We start from the raw sequence: 25,178 nt of genomic DNA on the forward strand, positions 1-25,178 counted from the left end.
CTGTGACCCGCTTAGGGAAATGCTTAGGGAAGAAAAAGGTGGACGTTCTGACTCTCTACCTTTCTTTGGGACTTTCCTTGTCTTCCTTCCTCCCTTCTTTCCATCCTTCCTTTCCTCTTCCTTCCTTCCTCACAGTTGGTCAGCAAGGGTACGTGTGTTGACTTCCATGAATTATGTTCTTGGCTATTCATCTTAAAGCTGTAATATCAAATGCCGTTTACCACAGAAAAATTAACAGATAGCAATGGATAATATTTGGTCACTAAGGGTGACTCCGTAGAAACAGAGATCATTATCTGATCATCGATCATCAATCCATCTCCCCTCATGAAGGTGGGCACTTGTCATCACCTCAAGCTGGTTTTCTCTTTCCTTAGTATCATCCACCTGACTAAGTCATTCTCCAGTGACAGAGGGGAGGAGTGTGGTGTGGGGAGCCCACTGTGCTGAGAGCCAGGGGAACAGGCTCTCATTCAGGCTCTGCTTCTAGACAGCAATAATAAAAATCATTATTTCTATCATTATTGATGTTGCCCTTGTTTCTACCGCCTGTTGAGACCTGCAGTGTGCCAGCCACCATGCTAGCTCTGTACCTGAAGTCGCAAATCGCACCACAGCCCTAAGCGACCAGTACCACTCTTATCCCTGTTTCACATACAAAGAAACCACAGCTCAGAGGGGTTCAGTAACTTGGCAGAGGTTTTATGAGAAACCTTGGAGTGGCATTCAGAGTGGAACCCAGAAGCAAGCCAGACTCACAGCCTGCAAGTTGCCAATCTTCTTTTCTTTCTACTTAAAATTGTATACATAAGTATATAGATAAGTATGTACATACACACAGACACACATGCATATACCTGTGTATGTATGTATTTGTTACAAAAGCAATATAAAGCTACATAAAAGACAAACGTTAGAGAAATACATAAAGCTGAGAGCAAAAACTTCCCATAGGCCACATACCAGCTCTCACCCCATATTCCACTCCTCTTTTCCAATCACTGACCCTGTCAATTTTGGAAAGAATATCTTTCCAAGTGTTTAAAATACACATGCCTAATAGTTTGTTGTTGTTCCCTTTTGTAAAAATGGGTTTATGCTGTACCCAGTGTCCTTCAACTTGCTTGTTTCATTTCACAAATACCTTGTTTTTATCTTCCTATGTCAGCATATAGAGAGGCACCTCATTCTTTATTACATGAGTCTGTTCTTCCATCTGTGAAATAAAGGGGTTGTGCTGGGTCTCTAAGGGCCCTTCCAATCTAATGTTATGCATTCTGATCTTCTATTTTAAAAGGCAATGCTAATGACTAAGTAATTGGATGTTTTTGTTTGTTTGTTTCCTAATGGAGTGTGAAGCGCTCTGACAGTAAATCAACAAAATATCTGTAGTGAGAGGTATTGGGGGTCCCGTGGCTCACTGTTCCTTGCACACTGCCTTACACACAGCCTTGTGTACATTAACTACGCAATAAATATTCGTTGAGTGAATGCCACCACAGAGAGGTTTACTGAAGCGAGAAGATGGCACTGGCTCAAATTCATTTCGCTTTTTGCTAAGAGACCTTGGGCCACCCAGTGTATCTCTTAAAAGCACCTTTACGTCCTAAGGAAGCCAGAAAAGGTGTTGTTAATTACATGTTCCAATATCAATTTTACCAGAGTGTGTTGGTTTTGAGTTTTTGATCTAAGCAAGTTGTGTGTGCGCGTGTGTTTAATTTGCTCTATGATCATAAAACTTTAGATGCAGAAGGGATAGTTGAGGCCATTTAATACAAACCTAATGACATATATGAAGTTCCCCTTTATTACACTCAACTAATAGTCATCCAGGCAGTATTTGAGGGTCTCTAGTGATGCAGAACTCTACAACTGAAGGGAGTATGCCAACAGCAGGGCCATTCACAGCATCAAAAACAGGTTGATCGAAGATCCACAGGGTACTACTGAGAAAGCACTCTCTTTTGGTTGTCCTGAGTCCATTAATTCTTTGAGTTAGGGTGTTGGACTATTATAAACTCATCTAACAATATCATTACCAAGCTCATGCTACTCCCTCTTATTCCCAAGTTGATCATCTACTCATTTGGTCTTTCAGCAGACATACATTATAAGCATTAGGATAAGCTTTAGGAATCAACAGTAGCTAAAATGTGGCCCATACTTTCCTCCAGTTTACAGTCTAGAAAGGGAGACAGATGTAACCAATTAACATGCAAATGGACTGAAGCAACAACATACAGCTCTTCTACCTCCTGGGATTAGAGAAGACTTTATAAAAGAGGTTAAATTTGCATGTGGGTCTTGAAGGATAAATAAGGAGAAGAAATCTGAGGGCCTTGAAGAACTTCATGAGATACATGTTAATATCCAAGTATGTTAAAACAATAGCATTTTCCTTATCTGAAAATCCAACAAACCTTTCAGAATATGAAATTTGTTTGGTTTTAAATAACCTGTTGGTAAACCCATTCTGAACCTCAGGAATCACCAAGTTGTTTCTCTTTGAAATACTCACAAACCATCCTTTCAGAGATTAATTTTACATGCTGATGTCAAACTCCTTAACGTATCATCTATGGAATCCATACTTTCCCATCACACACTTAATTTTCTAGCTCTGGCATTTACTCGGTACTTTGAAATTTCTCATACATTTACCAGATGCAGTTCATTTTTGCCATATTATAGGGCTTGGTTTGAAAACTGATTATTTACGATGATTATAGGAGTATATAGGTATGTCTTTGCTTTCACCCACCACCTATTGTTGGCTGTTAATATTGACTTATTTGATATCAGATTCTTATTATGAAGCTTTGGTCCCAATTATAACGTTATTCCTAAAAGAAAATTAGTCTGCCTCATAATGATCCACTTTAAGAAGCTGTTTTTAAATTTTAATGCTAATTGCAATGCTCTTAGGTGCAAGTAACAGAATATTCCTCACAAGCGCATTGATTGACATAAGCAAAAAGTCTAGAGGCACTGGCTTCAGGCATGACTTGGTCCAGCAACTCAAATGACATTACTAGAACCCAATGTGTACCTCTTCCTTTATTGGCTCTGCTTTCCTAGGTTTGTCTCCACTGTTAGTAGGCTTTTCTCTTGTAACCCCCAGAGAGCTACCAATAGCATCAGGGCTACCACATCCACATTTAAGAGTGACAGGCAGAAGGACAGTCTACTGCAAGCAAAAGTCTTAGAATTGAGTCTCAGCCCTATTTGACATGGGTTCCCAACCCTAACTCCATCACTGTGGTCAGAGAGTTGAGATAGACTAACTGCCCTAAACCCATCAGGGCTCACCACTGGAACTCAGGAGGGATTAAACAGGAGTGACTGGAAACTTTGGAGTACCGTTAAAATGGGGAAGATGGAAATGGATGCCTAGAAGGCAACCAATTAATGTCTGATTTAGAAATTTAGAAGAATAAGGAACCTTAGAAATCAGCTCTCTAAATATTTTCTATAAAGTAGATTGCTTATTAATTTATTCATTCATTCATTCATTCATTCAACAAATGCATATTAAGTCTTTGCCTTAGACCAGGCAGTGTGCTTTGAGCTGTGGGACCGCAAGGATGGATAAGACTCCATCTTGACTCAAAGAACAATGATGCCACGTGAAGTCCCTTATGTTCCTGCCTTTCCTGCTCCCCTTTCTTAGAAGCTAATGCTATCACTTCCTGAGCTGATTATTTGGCAAGAATAATCTTGTCCCACAGTATCATATATCTACATCTAGTCCTTAATACTCAAGACCAAACCCCAAAACATTGGTGAAATCACTGAGAAGTATTTGGTTTCAATTCTTAAAAAAAAGCTATTTTCAAGTTTACTTTAAAAATAAAGTAAAGCCACATTCTAAACTTTAAGCCAGAACTATGAACTAAGCAGATGAGTTTAAAAGCCAACCACCATGGGTATACTCTGAAAGATTTTATTGTTTAAGAGGCCAAGTGCCAATTAAGCAGCAGATGCTGTGGCCAACGTCTCTCCCCAGAGACTCTCCTGGGCAGCAGGTCAGGCAGTCACAGCTTGTGCCTGTTTTTCTAAAGAGGAGTTTAGAACCTCAGAATTCTGATCCATAGGCCCCCTGCATCAGAGTCACCTGGGGAGAATAGTTATAATAACTATTATTTATTAATAAATATTATTTATTAATAAATATTATTATTAATAACCTCAGCCCGATGCCAGATTTCTGAATCGGAAGAGTGGTGGGGATCTGCAATTTATTCACACCCCACAGGTGTTTCTTATACACACTTAGGCCTGAGACACCCTGGTTCAAGTCTACACAGCCTCATCCTCAGGCTTTTCACTGTGCCATGGGACAAGAGGAGAACTCCATCCCCAGTAAGACTGGACATTCTGTTAGCAAGACAAGGCCTGCACACAGTTGCCTGGAAGTGGGGCTGAGCCAAGAGGCCATTGAAAGCCCCTGCTATTTCTAACTCACACCCGTGAGTTTTTTTCCCATGAACACCGGGAAGATATGGGCAGTGAGCGGGGTGGTCCTGGGTCAGTGTCACATCCAAGTGGCCAGGTTCAGCTCCTGAATCCACATGCCCTCTTAAGTGATAAGTGGCTGTTAGAGGACATCCCTGCAGGGTCTTTTAGGAGCTGACGGGTTTGGACTGGGCTTAGCATCACCCAGGCCAGGGCTTTCACTCAGCCTCCATGGGGAGTGGGTTGATTGTGTTACCAGAGGATGAGCCGAGTTTTCTTACTGAAGAAAAAAATAAAACACCCTCTCAGTGAGCTCTTTTTTTTTCCTAGTCATTTTAAAAATATTTATTTATTTATTTTTGTTTTTGGCTGCTTTGGGTCTTCGTTGCTGTGTTCAGACTTTCTCTAGTTGTGGTGAGTGGGGGCTACTCTTCATTGTGGTGCACGGGCTTCTCACTGTGGTGGCTTCCCTTGTGGAGCACGGGCTCTAGGCGCACAGGCTTCAGTAGTTGTGGCACGCGGGCTCCGTAGTTGTGGCTCGCGGGCTCTAGAGTGCAGGCTCAGTAGTTGTGGCACACGGGCTTAGTTGCTCCGTAGCATGTGGAACCTTCCCAGACCAGGGCTCAAACCTGTGTCCCCTGCATTGGCAGGCGGATTCTTTTTTTTTTTTTTTTTTTTTTTTAGTTTCTGCTTTATAACAAAGTGAATCAGTCATACATATACATCTGTTCCCACATCCCTTCCCTCATGCATCTCCCTCCCTCCCAACCTCCCCATCCCACCCCTCCAGGCGGTCACAAAGCACCGAGCTGATCTCCCTGTGCTATGCGGCTGCTTCGCACTATCTATCTACCTTACGTTTGGTAGTGTATATATGTCCATGCCTCTCTTTCGCTTTGTCACAGCTTACCCTTCCCCCTCCCCATATCCTCAAGTCCATTCTCAAGTAGGTCTGTGTCTTTATTCCCGTTTTACCCCTAGGTTCTTCATGACATTTTTTTTTTTAATTCCATATATATGTGTTAGGATACGGTATTTGTCTTTCTCTTTCTGACTTACTTGACTCTGTATGACAGACTCTAGGTCTATCCACCTCATTACAAATAGCTCAGTTTCGTTTCTTTTTATGGCTGAGTAATATTCCATTGTATATATGTGCCACATCTTCTTTATCCATTCATCCGATGATGGACACTTAGGTTGTTTCCATCTCTGGGCTATTGTGAATGGAGCTGCAATGAACATTTTGGTACATGTCTCTTTTTGAATTATGGTTTTCTCAGGGTATATGCCTAGTAGTGGGATTGCTGGGTCATATGGTAGTTCTATTTTTAGTTTTTTAAGGAACCTCCATACTGTTCTCCATAGTGGCTGTACCAATTCACATTCCCACCAACAGTGCAAGAGTGTTCCCTTTTTTCCGCACCCTCTCCAGCATTTATTGTTTCTAGATTTCTTGATGATGGCCATTCTGACTGGTGTGAGATGATATCTCATTGTAGTTTTGATTTGCATTTCTCTAATGATTAATGAGGTTGAGCATTCTTTCATGTGTTTGTTGGCAGTCTGTATATCTTCTTTGGAGAAATGCCTATTTAAGTCTTCTGCCCATTTTTGGATTGGGTTGTTTGTTTTTTTGCTATTGAGCTGCATGAGCTGCTTCTAAATTTTGGAGATTAATCCTTTGTCAGTTGCTTCATTTGCAAATATTTTCTCCCATTCTGAGGGTTGTCTTTTGGTCTTGTTTATGGTTTCCTTTGCTGTGCAAAAGCTTTGAAGTTTCATTAGGTCCCATGTGTTTATCTTTGTTTTTATTTCCATTTCTCTAGGAGGTGGGTCCAAAAGGATCTTGCTGTGATCTATGTCACAGAGTGTTCTGCCTATGTTTTCCTCTAAGAGTTTGATAGTTTCTGGCCTTACATTTAGGTCTTTAATCCATTTTGAGCTTATTTTTGTGTATGGTGTTAGGGAATGATCTAATCTCATACTTTTACATGTCCCTGTCCAGTTTTCCCAGCACCACTTATTGAAGAGGCTGTCCTTTCTCCACTGTACATTCCTGCCTCCTTTATCAAAGATAAGTTGACCATATGTGTGTGGGTTTATCTCTGGGCTTTCTATCCTGTTCCATTGATCTATCTTTCTGTTTTTGTGCCAATACCACACTGTCTTGATTACGTAGCTTTGTAGTATAGTCTGAAGTCAGGGAGCCTGATTCCTCCAGCTCCGTTTTTCGTTCTCAAGATTGCTTTGGCTATTCGGGGTCTTTTGTTTTTCCAAACAAATTTTGAAATTTTTTGTTCTAGTTCTGTGAAAAATGCCAGTGGTAGTTTGATAGGGATTGCATTGAATCTGTAGATGGCTTTGGGTAGTAGAGTCATTTTCACAATATTGATTCTTCCAATCCAGGAACATGGTATATCTCTCCATCTATTTGTATCATCTTTAATTTCTTTCATCAGTGTCTTATAATTTTCTGCATACAGGTCTTTTGTCTCCTTAGGTAGGTTTATTCCTAGATATTTTATTCTTTTTGTTGCAATGGTAAATGGGAGTGTTTTCTTGATTTCATTTTCAGATTTTTCATCATTAGTGTACAGGAATGCCAGAGATTTCTGTGCATTAATTTTGTCTCCTGCTACTTTACCAAATTCATTGCTTAGCTCCAGTAGTTTTCTGGTAGCATCTTTAGGATTCTCTATGTATAGTATCATGTCATCTGCAAACAGTGACAACTTTACTTCTTCTTTTCCAATTTGGATTCCTTTTATTTCCTTTTCTTCTCTGATTGTTGTGGCTAAAACTTCCAAAACTATGTTGAATAAGAGTGGTGAGAGTGGGCAGCCTTGTCTTGTTCCTGATCTTAGTGGAAATGGTTTCAGTTTTTCACCATTGAGGACAATGCTGGCTGTGGGTTTGTCATATATGGCCTTTATTATGTTGAGGAAAGGTCCCTCTATGCCTACTTTCTGCAGGGTTTTTATCATAAATGGGTGTTGAATTTTGTCGAAAGCTTTCTCTGCATCTATTGAGATGATCATATGGTTTTTCTCCTTCAACTTGTTAATATGGTGTATCACATTGATTGATTTGCGTATATTGAAGAATCCTTGCATTCCTGGAATAAACCCCACTTGATCATGGTGTATGATCCTTTTAATGTGCTGTTGGATTCTGTTTGCTAGTATTCTGTTGATGATTTTTGCATCTATGTTCATCAGTGATATTGGCCTGTAGTTTTCTTTCTTTGTGACATCCTTGCCTGGTTTTGGTATCAAGGTGATGGTGGCCTCGTAGAATGAGTTTCAGAGTGTTCCTTCCTCTGAAATTGTTTGGAAGAGTTTGAGAAGGATGGGTGTTAGCTCTTCTCTAAATGTTTGATAGAATTCGCCTGTGAAGCCATCTGGTCCTGGACTTTTGTTTGTTGGAAGATTTTTAATCACAGTTTCAATTTCAGTGCTTGTGATTGGTCTATTCATATTTTCTATTTCTTCCTGATTCAGTCTTGGCAGGTTGTGCATTTCTAAGAATTTGTCCATTTCTTCCAGGTTGTCCATTTTATTGGCATAGAGTTGCTTGTAGTAATCTCTCATGATCTTTTGTATTTCTGCAGTGTCAGTTGTTACTTCTCCTTTTTCATTTCTAATTCTATTGATTTGAGTCTTCTCCCTTTTTTTCTTGATGAGTCTGGCTAATGGTTTATCAATTTTGTTTATCTTCTCAAAGAACCAGCTTTTAGTTTTATTGATCTTTCCTATTGTTTCCTTCATTTCTTTTTCATTTATTTCTGATCTGATCTTTATAATTTCTTTCCTTCTGCTAACTTTGGGGGTTTTTTGTTCTTCTTTCTCTAATTGCTTTAGGTGCAGGGTCAGGTTGTTTACTCGAGATGTTTCCTGTTTCTTAAGGTAGGATTGTATTGCTATAAACTTCCCCCTTAGAACTGCTTTTGCTGCGTCCCATAGGTTTTGGGTCGTCGTGTCTCCATTGTCATTTGTTTCTAGGTATTTTTTAATTTCCTCTTTGATTTCTTCAGTGATCACTTCGTTATTGAGTAGTGTATTGTTTAGCCTCCATGTGTTTGTATTTTTTACAGCTCTTTTCCTGTAATTGATGTCTAGTCTCATAGCATTGTGGTTGGAAAAGATACTTGATACAATTTCAATTTTCTTAAATTTACCAAGGCTTGATTTGTGACCCAAGATATGATCTATCCTGGAGAATGTTCCATGAGCACTTGAGAAAAATGTGTATTCTGTTGTTTTTGGATGGAATGTCCTATAAATATCAATTAAGTCCATCTTGTTTAATGTATCATTTAAAGCTTGTGTTTCCTTATTTATTTTCATTTTGGATGATCTGTCCATTGGTGAAAGTGGGGTGTTAAAGTCCCCTACTATGAGTGTGTTACTGTCGATTTCCCCTTTTATGGCTGTTAGCATTTGCTTTATGTATTGAGGTGCTCCTATGTTGGGTGCATAAATATTTACAATTGTTATATCTTCTTCTTGGATCGATCCCTTGATCATTATGTAGTGTCCTTCTTTGTCTCTTCTAATAGTCTTTATTTTAAAGTCTATTTTGTCTGATATAAGAATTGCTACTCCAGCTTTCTTTTGATTTCCATTTGCATGGAATATCTTTTTCCATCCCCTTACTTTCAGTCTGTATGTGTCTCTAGGTCTGAAGTGGGTCTCTTGTAGACAGCATATATATGGGTCTTGTTTTTGTATCCATTCAGCCAATCTGTGTCTTTTGGTGGGAGCATTTAGTCCATTTACATTTAAGGTAATTATTGATATGTATGTTCCTATTCCCATTTCCTTAATTGCTTTGGGTTCGTTATTGTAGGTATATTCCTTCTGTTGTGTTTCTTGCCTAGAGAAGTTCCTTTAGCATTTGTTGTAAAGCTGGCTTGGTGGTGCTGAACTCTCTCAGCTTTTGCTTGTCTGTAAAGGTTTTAATTTCTCCATCAAATCTGAATGAGATCCTTGCTGGATAGAGTAATCTTGGTTGCAGGTTTCTCTCCTTCATCACTTTAATTATGTCCTGCCACTCCCTTCTGGCTTGTAGAGTTTCTGCTGAGAGATCAGCTGTTAACCTGATGGGGATTCCCTTGTGTGTTATTTGTTGTTTTTCCCTTGCTGCTTTTAATATGATTTCTTTGTGTTTAATTTTTGACAGTTTGATTAATATGTGTCTTGGCGTATTTCTCCTTGGATTTATTCTGTATGGGACTCTCTGTGCCTCCTGGACTTGATTAACTATTTCCTTTCCCATATTAGGGAAGTTTTCAACTATAATCTCTTCAAATATTTTCTCAGTCCCTTTCTTTTTCTCTTCTTCTTCTGGAACCCCTATAATTCAAATGTTGGTGCGTTTAATGTTGTCCCAGAGGTCTCTGAGACTGTCCTCTGTTCTTTTCATTCTTTTTTCTTTATTTTGCTCTGCGTCAGTTATTTCCACTATTTTATCTTCCACCTCACTTATCCGTTCTTCTGCCTCAGTTATTCTGCTATTGATCCCATCTAGAGTATTTTTCATTTCATTTATTGTGTTTTTAATTGATGCTTGATTCATCTTTAGTTCTTCTAGGTCCTTGTTAACTGTTTCTTGCATTTTGCCTATTCTATTTCCAAGATTTTGGATCTTGGAAATAGAATCTTGGATCATCTTTACTATCATTATTCTGAATTCTTTTTCAGGTAGACTGCCTATTACCTCTTCATTTGTTAGGTCTGGTGGGTTTTTATCTTTCTCCTTCACCTGCTGTGTGTTTTTCTGTCTTCTCATTTTGCTTATCTTACTGTGTTTGGGGTCTCCTTTTTGCAGGCTGCAGATTCGTAGTTCCCGTTGTTTTTGGTGTCTGTCCCCAGTGGCTAAGGTTGTTTCAGTAGGTTATGTAGACTTTCTGGTGGGGGGGACTAGTGCCTGTGTTCTGGTGGTTGAGGCTCGATCTTGTCTTTCTGGTGGACAGGTCCACGTCTGGTGGTGTGTTTTGGGGTGCCTGTGGCCTTATGTTTTTAGGCAGCCTCTCTGCTAATGGGTGGGGTTGTGTTCCTGCCTTGCTAGTTGCTTGGCATAGGGTGACCAGCACTGTAGCTTGCTGGTCGTTGACTGAAGCTGGGTGCTGGTGTTGAGATGGAGATCTCCGGGAGATTTTCGCCACTTGATATTATGTGGAGCTGGGAGGTCTCTTGTGGACCCGTGTCCTGAAGTTGGCTCTCCCACTTCAGAGGCACAGCACTGACTCCTGGCTGCAGCACCAAGAGCCTTTCATCTACCTGGCTCAGAATAAAAGGGAGAAAAAGTAGAAAGAAAGAATTAGTAGAAGAAAGAAAGAGAGAGGGAAAGAAAGGAAGAAGGGAAGAAAGGAAGGAAGGAAGAAAGAAAGAAAGGAGGGAGGGAGGGAGGAAGGATGGAAAGAAAGAAAGAAAGGAGGGAGGGAGGGCGGAAGGAAAGAGAAAGAGTGAATGGAAGAAGGGAGGGAGGGAGGGAGGAAGGAAAGAAAGACAGGAGGGAGGGAGGGAGGAAGGAAAGAAAAAGAGTGAAAGGAAGCAGCGAGGGAGGGAGGGAGGCAGGAAAGAAAGAGAGAAAGAAGGAAAGGAGGGGGGAGGGAGGGAGGGAGGAAGGGAAGGGAGGAAGGGAAGGGAGGAAAAAAAGAAAGAGCAGGTAAAGTAAAACAGAATAAAGTATAAAATATAGTAACGTTATTAAAGTTAAAAAGTAATTATTGAAAAAAAAAAACGGACAGATAGAACCCTCGGACATATGGTGGAAGCAAAGCTATGCAGAGGAAATCTCACACAGAAGCATACACATACACATTCACAAAAAGAGAGCAGGGGGAAAAATCGATAATCTTGCCCTCAAAGTCCACCTCCTCAATTTGGGATAATTTGTTGTAAAAAGAGGAAAAGGGGGAAAAGTCTTAAATCTTGTCCTCAAAGTCCACCTCCTCAATTTGGGATGATTCGCTGTCCATTCATGCACTCCACAGACACAGGGCACATCAAGTGGACCGTGGAGCTTTAATCCGCTGCCTCCGAGGCTGCACAGAGAGATTTCCCTGTCTCTTCTCTGCTCTCACAGCTCCCGGGTCTCAGCCTTGGACCTCTCAGTGAGCTCTTGATTTCTCAATCTGCTTCGGGTTTCCTGGGGAGCAGGGGATCCCCGTCTCTTACCTCCACATTCCCTAGTGACGATCCCCACCCCATCCCCCTGCCTAACAGCTTACTCCAGAATAAGAATTCTCTCTTGTGCTGCAAGGACCCAGGGCTGGGGAGTGCCTGGGACAGACTTGGAGCATTGCCATAGAAGCACAGTCCATCATCTCGCCCCTTAGCGCACAGAATCACCCAAGCAGTGACATTTGTTATTGCATGTTGCTTGTGACGTGGGTTTGTTGAACAAAGAAAATTCAAGAAATGACATTTTCAAGATTATGTGACATGTTACAGTTACATTAAATGGGCCTCATGGATGTTTGTTTCGTTATAGCCAACCTTGAAAATGAGGGACTGGGGCTGAAGCTGAGATAGAGTCTAGGGCCCCATTTTTTTCTGTGGCTGCCATGGCAATTGGTTGTCATCTCATTATCTTTATAGAGACATATTATTCAGATGGCAAACAGGCTTTGTCAATTTCTATTGCTTGGAACAGCACTGAGCAGATTTTGTAGAGCCTGAGACCTGCTCACTGAAAAATAACAATTGACTAATGGTGTGTGCTGCCCAGAGACCAGCAAGGAGAGGTGGCACCCCTGGCTTGAGGGTTTTTCAGGGACCCCCGCTCAAAGTTACTCCTGGCTGGGGCTATTTCCGGTTGTAAGACTGGTGAATGACCATGTTTCTCTTTACTCAGAGGATACAGCTAAGGGCTTTAGCCTGTTGACACAGGAGAGGAACTGTCCCTTACATTCCTTCTCCTGTAACCTCTGTGATTGTTAATGGCATCTCCATCCTTCAAGCATTCAAGGCCCTTTCCTCCATTCAGTTTGTAATCCAGCCCTGGCCATCCTCCTCTGCAATCAACTCACCTCCTCATCTGCATCTCTACTAGTGTTGAGCAAGATCTCCTTTACGTACAACTAAAATACAGTTCTCTTTTGCTTCCCTGCCTCCAAGGATCCTCCTCTGATCCTTCCTTCAGTGAAGCAAAGGGCAGTGGCCCCCACTCCTGGCTGTGTGTTGGAATCTCCCAAAGACCTTTAAAAAGAACATATTTCGGGGCCCCTTGCCAGGCTGGCAGAGTGAGCATCACCAGAGACGATGGTGTCTGAGAATCTGTATTTTATAATTATATAATTTATATTTTAGCTCTTCGAAGATTCTAATGCAAGCAGCCCCACTTGGGACCTCTCCACCATCTGCTTTAGGGACCACTGGTGAGGCTGAAAAATATAGACCTTGGGACCTGGAAATCAGGCCTTAAATCTTGATTTCATCATATTATCTGCGTGACCTTGAGCTTCTTCACAGCTTGACGTCTCCACTACTTTGTCACTGAGGTGGAGAATAACGGTTACCTTGGAGGTTTGTTGGGAGGAGTAAATGAGGAAATGTAGATAAGGTGTCTGGCACACAGTAGGTCTCCAGAAAATGAGAACGTCTATTTTTCTGAACAGTCTTATCCTTATTGTCATTATTCTGAAACAGACCAGATCATGTCACCTCCCTGCTCAAAACATGTCACTGTCCCCCCATTGCTGACAGAAGAACGTCCATGCTTCCTACCATGACCTTCAAGGTTCAGTCCCACATGGCCTCCTCCCACATCTGCCCACCCCGGGGCAACAGCACACTGGACTCTCACTGACCAATCAGCGTGTCATTCCCTTTTACTGCTGGGGCTCTTTCCTCTATCTGTACCCACCTCTCTTTTCTCTACCTGTGGAAACCCTGCTAACTCTTCAAGAAGAGCTCCATGCTTCTCCCCTCAGGAAGCCATCCTGACCACCTGAGTAAAAAGAACTGCTTCCTCCTCTGCCCTTAATTAAAGCACTTGGCCCTTCCTGGTTTTGTTTCTCCACATGCCTCTCCCTCACTGGATCAGTGTCCTTGAAGAAATGGCTTGTGACCCATGAGTCAATGCATACAAATATGCATTAAGCATGTACTGTGTGCCAAGCACTGTTCTAGGCGCTGAGCATTCCACAGTGGACAGAAAAGTCCCTGACCCCAAAGAGCTTACACATTAGTCAAGGGAGACAGCACACAAAATAAACAAATACAGCATGTTAATGGTGATGAATACTGTGAAGAAACATGAAATGGTGTAAAGGTAGCAGAGTGATGGGATGGAATTTTATACCAAGTCGGGCAAGTCAGGGAAGACCTGAATGAAGGGGGAGGAGTGCCATCTAAACATCTTGGGAAAGTGCAATCCAGGTGGACGGCACAGCAAGTGCAAAGGCCCTGAGGCATAGAAAAATAAACCAGGGCTTTGGAATCGAAAGGATACATTTTAGCTGGATGGTCTGGGGCAAATATTTCACTTCTGGGCACTTATTTCCTCATATAAAAAATGAGAATGGTAATGATACGTTCCGTCCTCGGAGCTCTTGTGAAAGTTCAGTAAGACATTGTTCCGGCCACACAACAGGTACTCGATATGCTGGTTCCCTTCTCTTCTCTCTTCCCCTCCATCCTCACAGCCTCCACATAATGTTGACTGTGGTATCTGTTCTACGGCAGTTGTTCAAATATTTGCCGATATGAATTGCAAAGGTGCGCTTAGCTTAAAATGCTTCTCTCATAACAGCTGTACTTTCTTTGCCACCTTCAAGGGAAGCATGAAAAACGGTGTTCACAAAACTGTTCCAGCCATGCCCCCCACATATAACTGCTGGCTTCCGAGGGCATTGACAATGGGAGGAGAAGAGAGGATAGGATTCTCTGGTTGTGGGTTCTGCAGTTGCTCTAAAGCTCTGTGATTCTAGGAGATGCCCCTTTGGTTCCCTTTACACTCATTAACAGCAAAACCCTGCTGAAAAGCAGTTAGTTGGTGCTGGAGCTCATTCGAGAGGAATAAAGGATTCCATGCAGACCCTGTCATGATTTAAGGAGAGCATGGGCTCTAGTGGAGAGTCAGTGGAGTGTCCAAAACTATTTCTCTATTTTTAGCCAGTTGTTCCTCATGTTTCCTCCTGCACAAGAAGCCTTCTCTCACCTGTCTCTGATACGTGGCTACAGTTGTCCTTAAGTGACACAGGTATCATCATTAGTGTGGGCAACCTAAGCTTAGAAATGTGACACGTTAAAACATCCATATGAGGGTTAGATGGTTTCTTCTCTGTTAGGAAACTGAGTCATCTACCCTTAATTAGGTAAGAAAATAACCATGTTGAGCTGAAGGCATTGGGGAGCCATAGGTACAAAATACATCCCATCATTTCCACCTCTGTTTCCATGTGACCATCTGCCCTTCAATTAAAATTTCTTTTTTTTAAATTTTTAGACCTAAGAATAAGCCAGAAGTTTTTGCTTCTCTTATTACATTTTCTAGAAGACTTTATGTGATCTAATTTTTAACTTTTCATAGATGTATTCTGTGATATGATTCATAGATTTATTTGACATTAATTATTCCCTCTTCAAGATTCTGAAGATAACATCAAGTAGGTTTATTTTCAACCTCTATTTCCTTGGAAGTAGAATCCCAAGGTACCTGCATAGAGTAGCTTTTCCTCTAAGAGAAGTAATCAAACTAGCTGAGCAGCAGAAAATCACTCATTATAGTCTGAAAAATTACAAATAATATTCTGATAAATTACATTTTTGTATACAATTACCTGCTTTCCTCCATGCCCAAGCCTGAACGTCTGTCTTTAAAACAGGATATAAGAGAGTTATTATTATTTAAGATACTAAAGGGCCCAAGAAAAAGGAATGACAGTGGGTGGGAAATAGTCAAGTAGATAAGTATCCGTGGTGATGGGCAAGGCAAAAATGGAACTCGTGAAAAGAGAAATGAGTTGGGGCTTCATTCACTCACAGAATCAGCTGTGTCTCTGCCCATAACTGTAACATTTCAGAGAATGCCACTCCTCTTCTAATGCCAGTCTTTCCCTGGTATGTCAAGAAACATCAGCACTGAGATTCAGGAATCCTATTATATGGTCTTACTACCTAGGTACTCACAAGTACAATTTCATCTTAAAAATTGTCGAAAGAATTTTAGTCCTATCTCGTCTTCCAAGAAAGCCATAACATGAACAATGCCAGTAACAGTTATGAAACTAAATTGTCCTTATAAGAATTTTTAAAAATCGATTTTGCCCATTTATATTCATTGTGACTAATTTCCATATAAATGATCTGCCTTTATTTAGTCTAAAAATGTGTCTGTATCTCCTTTGTTTTTTGGTTGAGAAATTTGTAGTTCTTGAAAGGTGGTTAGCTGGAACTGTTTGAAGACATGTTGGTATATGCTGATGCTCTTTAATTATAATTCTCTCTTTTTATATTTGGCAGTATATCAGTTACAGCAAGAGGCCCCTCGTCCCAAGAGGATCATTTGTCCTGGGGAGGTCAGTACTCAGCTATTTCCAATACACCTCGTTAAATATGATGAATGGTCAGCACTTTGTTGATATTGGAGGACCTTCAGATTTCCTGGGAGTTGATTTCTTTTAATGTTTGTTAAAGTGTCACCAAATTTAACACCTAAATAATCTATATTTTGAAATCAGAAATCTATATTTTGAAAAATACTAACTTGGAATCAGAAGTCTTACATTTTTCACTACTACAGAGGCAAATTAAGCATCCTTTGTAAACTCTCCAAAATGTGTGTTCTGGTTGTTTTCTTTTCCTGCAGTTCCTGCAGTTTTGATACTTTTATCACTTTTTTATTATGAAATGCTTCCAAAAGAGAAAATGCAGAGAATGATAAATATCTGGATACTCTCAACACCCATATTTAGCAAACCTTTACATTTTTTCATATTAAAAAAAATCCCTACGAGAAAAGTGACTGGGTTTTTATTCTTGGAGATAAGCTTAAAGATATATTGACTCATAAAAATGCTTACCAGGCACAGAACTTTCCCTAGCCCTCCTTTACTCATCAGTTCTCTTATCATCTGGGATGCCAGCAAGATTTGAAAGACAGGACTAAGCCTCTGTTTTCTATTTTTATGCTGACTAGGTGCTTTAATAGCCAGACCAATATCCTTCAAACAAAGGTCCATGGGTCCTTGATTATTTTTGTTATTATGACTTCGATTAAATACAGAATAGCAGATTTCTTTTAAAGTGTCACATCTGCCTTATCAGAGGGAAAGGCTCTAATTCCAACAATCTTGAGATTTTTCCTTGAACATCAGTACTTTCTGGCAGACTGACTGGATCTGGTTTTGAATCTGTCTCAAAGACTTAGGTACATATGTACCCACACCCAGAGCCAACTTAGCACTGTTTAATAAGTGTTCCTATGTGAAATTTTACTTCTGTTGAAGGGCACTGAAGTTCATCAAGTAATCTGAATTTTAATAGAGTGGACATTCTCATCCCAGAAATATAGCCTGAGAAGAGAAAATATTTGATCTGTAAGGAAAAATCCAGGATGAGGCCAAATCTTTATTTGGTGGTACGATCTTGTTCCATCACGAACCCTGCTGACTTGTCTTTTGGTTATTAAATAATATCCAAGTAAGAGAAATATAGGATAAATACAAAATTTTTAATGAGATGCTTTAATTAGGGTATTTTGGGTGAGAAATAAGAAACAAGTTGTTAAAAATTCTTTCAATCCTACTCTATGTTTAGTATTTTGCCATCAGGAAAAATATAACCATGTGTAGGGAGTTAGAGGAGTTTAAATGTCTCCATGAAAAGAACGTTTGTAAAATTAAAGTACAACTATAGGGCTTCCCTGGTGGCGCAGTGGTTGAGAATCCGCCTGCTGATGCAGGGGACAAGGGTTCGTGTCCCGGTCTGGGAAGATCCCATATGCCGCGGAGCGGCTGGCCCGTGAGCCATGGCCGCTGAGCCTGCGCGTCCGGAGCCTGTGCTCCGCAACGGGAGAGGCCACAACAGTGAGAGGCCCGCATACCACAAAAAAAAAAAAATACAACTAAAGTCTCTTCCTAGGGGTATTAATAAAAAGTCTACTGGTAAGGTCGGGCACTAGAACTTGAAACCCAAGGGAATATAGTAAAAATTCATTTGTTCATTTATTTTATATATATATAATATATAGATAGAGAGACTGCTCTGTTCTGACTTAGATCTAGATGTTGGGAATACAGCAAAGAACTTGGCTATTGGTGCTTTGAGTGTCATATTAATTGTATGTAATTAAAGATATATTTAAGATGTTATCTATGGGTGGGTGTAAAAGAGAGAAAGAGAGAGAGAGAAATAGAAAGAAAAAAAGAGAGAGAGAGCGTGAGAGAGAGAAAGAGTCCGAGCACCTCTTTGTTTTTCAAAATCCTTGGAACCATGTCCGTTGTCCTCTAAGCCAGGTGGAATGTTAGCAGTGGAGATGGGTAGATTCAGATTAGCTTCATGAAGCCTCTTCACAGGGTTCCCCTGAAACTCTTCAGACATCCTATGGGCTGAGGGTCCACAGCCTATCTCTTTAATGTCACACTTGCATCAGAAGGAAGTGCCCCAGAGGCCTTAGCAAAGCAGAGCTGTGAGCCACAAGCCACCACCATCTGCTATGACTAAAGGATATGGCATGCGTACAGCTTCTTTCATCCTTCTTTCTGGTCTTTTAAACCAAGCTTTTCACATTTGACCTTTATCAATCTGATTCATTAATAAGTTATGCCTGGTGGATGCTGGATTCCTAGGTAACTTGCCTCTAGGAATTCCATATCTCATTTCTGCCAGGAAACCTAACACAAAATGGACATTCATCAATCCATCTCCTCAGCAAGGCAGCATGGGGCCCATCCAGCCAGGCAGATGTCAGGTGATAAAGGGCCGAGCGTGCTGGAGTAACAGGTGCTGCCGAGGCGAGCGCCAGCCAGGGTAGCTTCAGGGCCCTTTGTCCTCCTGTGCAAATAATTCCTGCCCACACTGCTCCGCCTCCCAGGACTTGGCCTCCTTCTAGTGAAGGAGTGGTCATTGGTGAAACCACTGCTGCTGCAGAGGGTGTTTTAGCAAACGGCTCTGTGCCTTATAGCACACCTGCGTGCTCGGGGATATGCCTAATGAAGAAGCCTTTCAGTTTTGAGTGTGTGGCCAGAAAGACTGAAGCTTTATTAACATATTTACATAAAGCCATAAAGGCTATTTCTTTTGAACAATGAGTTATGATTTTCTCTGTGTCTTTGCCATCTTATCCCTCAGCTAGCCACTGAGTTCTCGTTTCACTTTACACACAGCCTTGCTGCCCTCCTTCTTAGTCTCCAGCCCCTCTCCTCTCAGCCACCTTGTTCCTGGCAAGCCTGCCCGGCTGTATTGCTCCAACACACTCCACCTCTTTTGTTTCTCTGATGACTGATAACCTCCCAGGCTATGGGCCTCTCTCAGGTTCGGGTCCTCCCACTGTGAGTGATAAATCCCACATTAGAGCACCAAGTGAGTCTGCAGTTACAGTCATTGAACACTGTCGTTCAAGTGTACAGACACAGGCCAACCTGACTTGAATGCTTGGTATCTCTCGACGGATACCAACCGCCTAATGGACTTTGTTGGAGAACTAGGCAATCGAGGGTACAGACTGATTCAGCAGGTGAAATCCAGTGAGTTTTGCAAACCCAGGAAGGGAAGCCCGGCTGCAGAGTCAGCTGGACTTGTTTTGAATCCTTGTTCTACCACTTTCCAGCTACCTGACTTAGAACCAAGCACTTACTCTCTCAGAGGGACTAAGGTCTACCCCCAGGGCAAACAGCTACTGTGCAGGGTGTTATGAGTGGGACCTATGTGTCGAGTGTCTAGAATGGTGCCTGGCACATCAGAGGCACTCACTGTTGATGACTCATGGCAGATGCAGAAGTCTATGGAGAGCAAGTTCTGAGACAGTCATGAGGGACAGAGTCACAGCAATGACAGTATTCTCTGGATGTGAGGGCCAAAAAGGCAGTGATGAAGAACAAAGCAAGATTCCTGGGTCAGGGATGAAGCTGCCATGTAAAAAGATACTGAGGATAAAGAACAGAAGGAACAAGTGGCTGAACAACGGCTCTGGTGCCAGTTAAGCCAGGGAGAGTCAGTTACTGAAATAATAGTCCATGGCTTTCCTGAGATTCATCGTGGTAAATTAATATTTATTGAGCAGCCACGGCACCTGGCACTCTTCTCTACCGGCATTTCCCGAGTGCTCCATGCCATGAGATTCAGGACATCTTGCGGTATGCAAAATTCTCACTTGCCCTTTCTGTCAATTAGCAATCAGTCGTCACATAAGCATTTATTAATCACCAAATGTGTGCCTGGGTGGTCTGCTAGGAATTGTGCAGAATATCGACTCCTAAATTTGCATCTCTAGCTAAGACCTCTCCCCTGGGCTCCAAACACCTCGCTCCATCTGTCTACTTGACCTTCTCAGGGAGATGTCCCACTGGCCATCTCTAGCCTAATGCTCAAAGGAGAACTGGACCCAACTCCATTAAATGGCACCTAACTTCAGAAACCTGCATGCTTGTCTCTCCTACCCTCACCCTTTTCTCTTAGCAAGCTGCATTTACCTCCAAATGTATCTTGCATTTGTCACTCTTCTCTGCCTCCAGGACTACCATGGGGTTGGGCCTATCATCGTTTCTTACCTGGATTGTTGCTGCTCAGCAACCTCCAGCTTCATCTCCCTGCTTCCACTCTTGGCGCGCGCGCGCGCGCGCACACACACACACACACACACACCCCACACACACACCCCAATTCTTCAAACAGGAGCCCAAACCATCATTGTTAGATATAAATCCAACTGCTTCAGCAGCTTTCCATTGCTCTTAAAATAAAAGCAAGACCTCGGGCTTCCCTGGTGGTGCAGTGGTTGAGAATTTGCCTGCAGTTGCGAGGGACACAGATTCGAGCCCTGGTCTGGGAAGATCCCACATGCGGTGGAGCAGCTAAGCCCGTGTGCCACAGCTACTGAGCCTGCGCGCCTAGAGCCCGTGAGCCACAACTACTGAAGCCCATGCGCCCAGTGCCGGTGCTCTGCAACAAGGGAAGCCTCCGCAATGAGAAGCCCGCGCACTGCAACAAAGAGTAGCTCCCACTCACCGCACCTAGAGAAAGCCCGCGCGCAGCAACGAAGACCCAACGCAGCCAAAACTAAAAACAAATAAATAAATTAATTTAGAAATAAATAAAAGAAAAAAAAAAAGCAAGACCTCTTGCCATGCCTCTGAGCCATAGTGTGGCTCCTGCCTTCCTCCCTGCCCTGTCTGTAGCATTCTTCTCGGAGTGCACAGCCTTGCAGCCCCACTAGCTCCTGCTCCTATTCATCAAACAGATCATAGTGCTGCTACCACAGGGCCTTTGCATTTGCCCTTTGCCTGGAATTCTTGTCCTCGAGTTCTCTGCATGTCCAAGTTTCAGATCAAATTTCACCTAATAAAGCCCTCCTTGAACCCCCTAAAATTAGCACCTACAGATCTTCTCTCTCGTTTCACCCTGTTTATTTTGTTTATAGGACTTAATACACTCTCTAATATACTTTTGATCATATTTAACTGTTTACTTGTTGCTTGTACATCTCTCTCCAGGAGAATACAAGCTCCAGAGATGTCACCAGTCTTAGCATTAAGCCCAGGGCCAAGCAGCAGTGGGCAATCAGTAAATATATGGTAAAATGATGAAAAAAAGGATAGAGACTGCTAACATAAGGAATTTAGAATTCTCAAACTATTACTAATAGCATATCAGATTTACTCAATGCTGTTATTAGGGGAGTGAGTTGAACTTTTTGGCTGTTGTTAAGGTTCTTACGTAAACATGGACTAATACTTTTTCCTGGAACATTCTAACTTTCTTTTTGGCCTTTCCAAAGGGCCAAACGTCAAGATTTACTTGCAAGGTCCCCAAGAATTACCTGAAGAATACAAAATATGCAGAAATTCTTTTATGACTGTAAATGATTTGGTGTCATTTGTCATTCTTTTTTGAAATTGTTGTAGTGAATATGGGATTATAAAAAGCAATTTCAAAGCAGAGAAATAAATTACATACTATCATTTCAAATTGTTCTCCATTTTATGCGGCTTTACTTCTCCTCTCCCTTACCACAGAGTATTTTGGAAGTTTTTTTTTTTAATGCAAAAATGAATTGTAGAACTGAAGTTCTACAATTCACTTTTGTAGAACCTTTTTTTTTTTTTTTGATTGTCAGAGGTTAAGCCAAGTACAGATGACAGTGAACTATCTTAAGTTGCCATAGTACATTATTTTACCTCCTAGTGAATTGTATTCACTTTTTAAATATTACCGTTTAAGTGCCCCTTCCCCCTTTTTGTGCATTTTCTCTAGCTTTTGGTGTTCCTAAATATCTACCCATTTCATCCCTTCTACCTTTATTTGTAAACACTGTCCTTTTAAGCCTATAAGAGCATTGCATTTTATCATTAGGCTTTTAAATTTTCATTCACGATACCTAGATTTCACGTCTTTGAGTCTTGTAGCTTTAGGCGTTTCTCTTGTCTTAGACACGTCTGGAAGATATTAACAAGCCATACTGATTGGCTGTATCATTCTCAACTAGCTCAGTACATTTCAAATCACAGATTTAAAGTAAACTCAGAGGGGTTTTCTTATATTCTACCATCCTCCCCCTTTTCTTCTTCTATTCATTGAAAATAAATGTTTTTTGAAAACTCTACTGATTCAAGACATCTAGACGATATGTCTTTAAAGTAATGAGATTGATTCTATAAGCCACAAGCAAAAATCAATCCCATTACCTTTTAATTGGCTTTATGTGTAGTGATCAGAAGGCTATTTCTTCCCTGGTCAGAAATATTTCTCTTCTTTTCATCCTAGACTTTCTCCACTGGTCTCTTTTCTCCCCTTACTATTGACACAGCCTAGAATCAAAGGCTTTTCCCATCATTATTCCCTCCAGGCTTTCATCTCACTCCCTAATGCAGTCAGGCATTTTTGCTGATATGATTTCATCCTGAGCTAGACTCACTTTGCTTGTAGACCCACTGTTGTAAAGGGGGAAAACCTCATAAAACTAATGTTAGAAAAAAATTTTATACATACGGGTTTTATTTTCTTTCTAAAGATAAAACCAAGTTTTCTGCTGCTTTAAATAAAAAGCTGCTTCTTTTTAATTAACAAGTGAGGCCATCTACCAAAATACATAACATTCCAAAAATTTTACTCTCTTTGGAATATTCTGAATTTCTTCTAGTGTAACAGATTTTGCATGTTTGCACCTAGAAAATATTTATTCATTTCCAAAGTGATATCATGAGGAGTGGATAAGGGCTCTTGAGGACAAGCTGCTATAGAATTCAGATGCTCAGAGGCTCCAAGCCGAGAGGACAGATGGCTAAACTGGATAGGGCCACCAAGGAACAGCATATATATATATAAGTTGAGTGAAAGTTGAGGCAAAAGTAGAAGGGTTTTCTCCTTAAAACAGAATAAGGAAAATGAGGGAGAATTAACAGTGATTGAAAAGAAGTAAAATTTCTTTTTTTTGAAATGTGCATCTTTTTTTTAAATTTTCACATGAATTTGTATTTTATTTTATTTTATTTTGAGTTTTTGAATTTTGTTTTATTTATTTTTTTATACAGCAGGTTCTTATTAGTCATTACTTTCATCCACATCAGTGTATACATGTCAATCCCAATCTCCCAATTCATCACACCACCACTCCACCCCCCACCGCCTCCCCCCTTGGTGTCCATACGTTTATTCTCTACATCTCTGTCTCAATTTCTGCCCTGCGAACCGGTTCATCTGTACCATTTTTCTAGGTTCCACATATATGCGTTAATATATGATATTTGTTTTTCTCTTTCTGACTTACTTCACTCCGTATGACAGTCTCTAGATTCATCCACATCTCTACAAATGACCCAATTTCATTCCTTTTTATGGCTGCGTAATATTCCATTGTATATATGTACCACATCTTCTTTATCCAGTCGTCTGTTGATGGGCATTTAGGTTGCTTCCATGACCTAGCTATTATAAATAGTGCTGCAATGAACATTAGGGTGCATGTGTGTTTCTGAATTATGGCTTTCTCTGGGTATATGCCCAGTAGTGGGATTGCTGGATCATATGGTAATTCTATTTTTAGTTTGTTAAGGAAACTCCATACTGTTCTCCATAGTGGCTGTATCAATTTACATTCCCACCAACAGGGCAAGAGGGTTCCCTTTTCTCCACACCCTCTCCAGCATTTGTTGTTTGTAGATTTTCTGATGATGCCCATTCTAACTGGTGTGAGGTGATACCTCATTGTAGTTTTGATTTCCATTTCTCTGATAATTAGTGAGTTGAGCAGCTCTTCATGTGCCTCTTGGCCATCTGTATGTCTTCTTTGGAGAAATGTCTTTTTAGGTCTTCTTCTGTCCATGTTTGGATTGGGTTGTTTGTTTTATTAATATTGAGCTGCATGAGCTGTTTTTATATTTTGGAGATTAATCCTTTGTCCGTTGATTCATTTGCAAATATTTTCTCCCATTCTGAGGGTTGTCTTTTCGTCTTGTTTGTAGTTTCCTTTGCTGTGCAAAAGCTTTGAAGTTTCATTAGGTCCCATTTGTTTATTTTTGTTTTTATTTCCATTACTCTAGGAGATGGATCAAAAAAGATCTTGCTGTGATTTATGTCAAAGAGTGTTCTTCCTATGTTTTCCTCTAAGAGTTTTATAGTGTCTGGTCTTACATTTAGGTCTCTAATCCATTTTGAGTTTATTTTAGTGTATGGTGTTAGGGAATGTTCTAATTTCATTCTTTTACATGTAGCTGTCCAGTTTTCCCAACACCACTTATTGAAGACACTGTCTTTTCTCCATTGTATATCCTTGCCTCCTTTGTCAAAGATTAGTTGACCATAGGTGCATGGGTTTATCTCTGGGCTTTCTATCCTGTTCCATTCATCTATATTTCTGTTTTTGTGCCAGTACCATGTTGTCTTGATTACTGTAGCTTTGTAGTATAGTCTGAAGTCAGGGAGTCTGATTCCTCCAGCTATGTTTTTTTTCCCTCAAGACTGCTTTGGCTATTCGGGGTCTTTTGTGTCTCCATACAAATTTTAACATTTTTTGTTCTAGTTCTGTAAAAAATGCCGTTGGTAATTTGATAGGGATTGCACTGAATCTGTAGATTGCTTTGGGTAGTATAGTCATTTTCACAATATTGATTTTTCCACTCCAAGAACATGGTACATCTATCCATCTGTTGGTATCATCTTTAATTTCTTTCAACAGTGTCTTATAGTTTTATGCATACAGGTCTTTTGTTTCCCTAGGTACGTTTATTCCTAGGTATTTTATTCTTTTTGTTGCGATGGTAAATGGGAGTGTTTCCTTAATTTCTCTTTCAAATTTTTCATCATTAGTGTATAGGAATGCAAGTGATTTCTGTGCATTAATTTTGTATCCTGCAACTTTACCAAACTCATTGATTAGCTCTAGTAGTTTTCTGGTGGCATCTTTAGGATACTCTATGTATAGTATCATGTCATCTGCAAACACTGACAGTTTTACTTCTTCTTTTCCAATTAGTATTCTTTTTATTTCTTTTTCTTCTCTGATTGCCGTGGCTAGGACTTCCAAAACTATGTTGAATAATAGTGGTGAGAGTGGAC

General features: G+C 40.8%; 1 protein-coding gene across 3 annotated transcripts in view; it reads left to right on the forward strand.

The window, feature by feature from the left end:
* CHN2 (chimerin 2) overlaps nucleotides 1-25,178 on the forward strand; it is a gene marked incomplete at its 5' end in the record, with an annotated part of 343,976 nt that overhangs the window by 163,010 nt on the left and 155,788 nt on the right. For 2 of the 3 annotated variants that reach the window (XM_079711987.1, XM_079711988.1), the window contains one exon: nucleotides 15,930-15,985. The exons of the other annotated variant lie outside the window; for it this stretch is intronic. In XM_079711987.1, coding sequence (XP_079568113.1) covers nucleotides 15,930-15,985 — 56 coding nt within the window. The remainder of the gene's footprint in view (nucleotides 1-15,929; nucleotides 15,986-25,178) is intronic. 3 annotated transcript variants of the gene reach the window in all.

The sequence above is a fragment of the Hyperoodon ampullatus genome, assembly GCF_949752795.1.
Source record: "Hyperoodon ampullatus genome assembly, chromosome: 9".
Lineage (NCBI taxonomy): Eukaryota > Metazoa > Chordata > Mammalia > Artiodactyla > Ziphiidae > Hyperoodon > Hyperoodon ampullatus.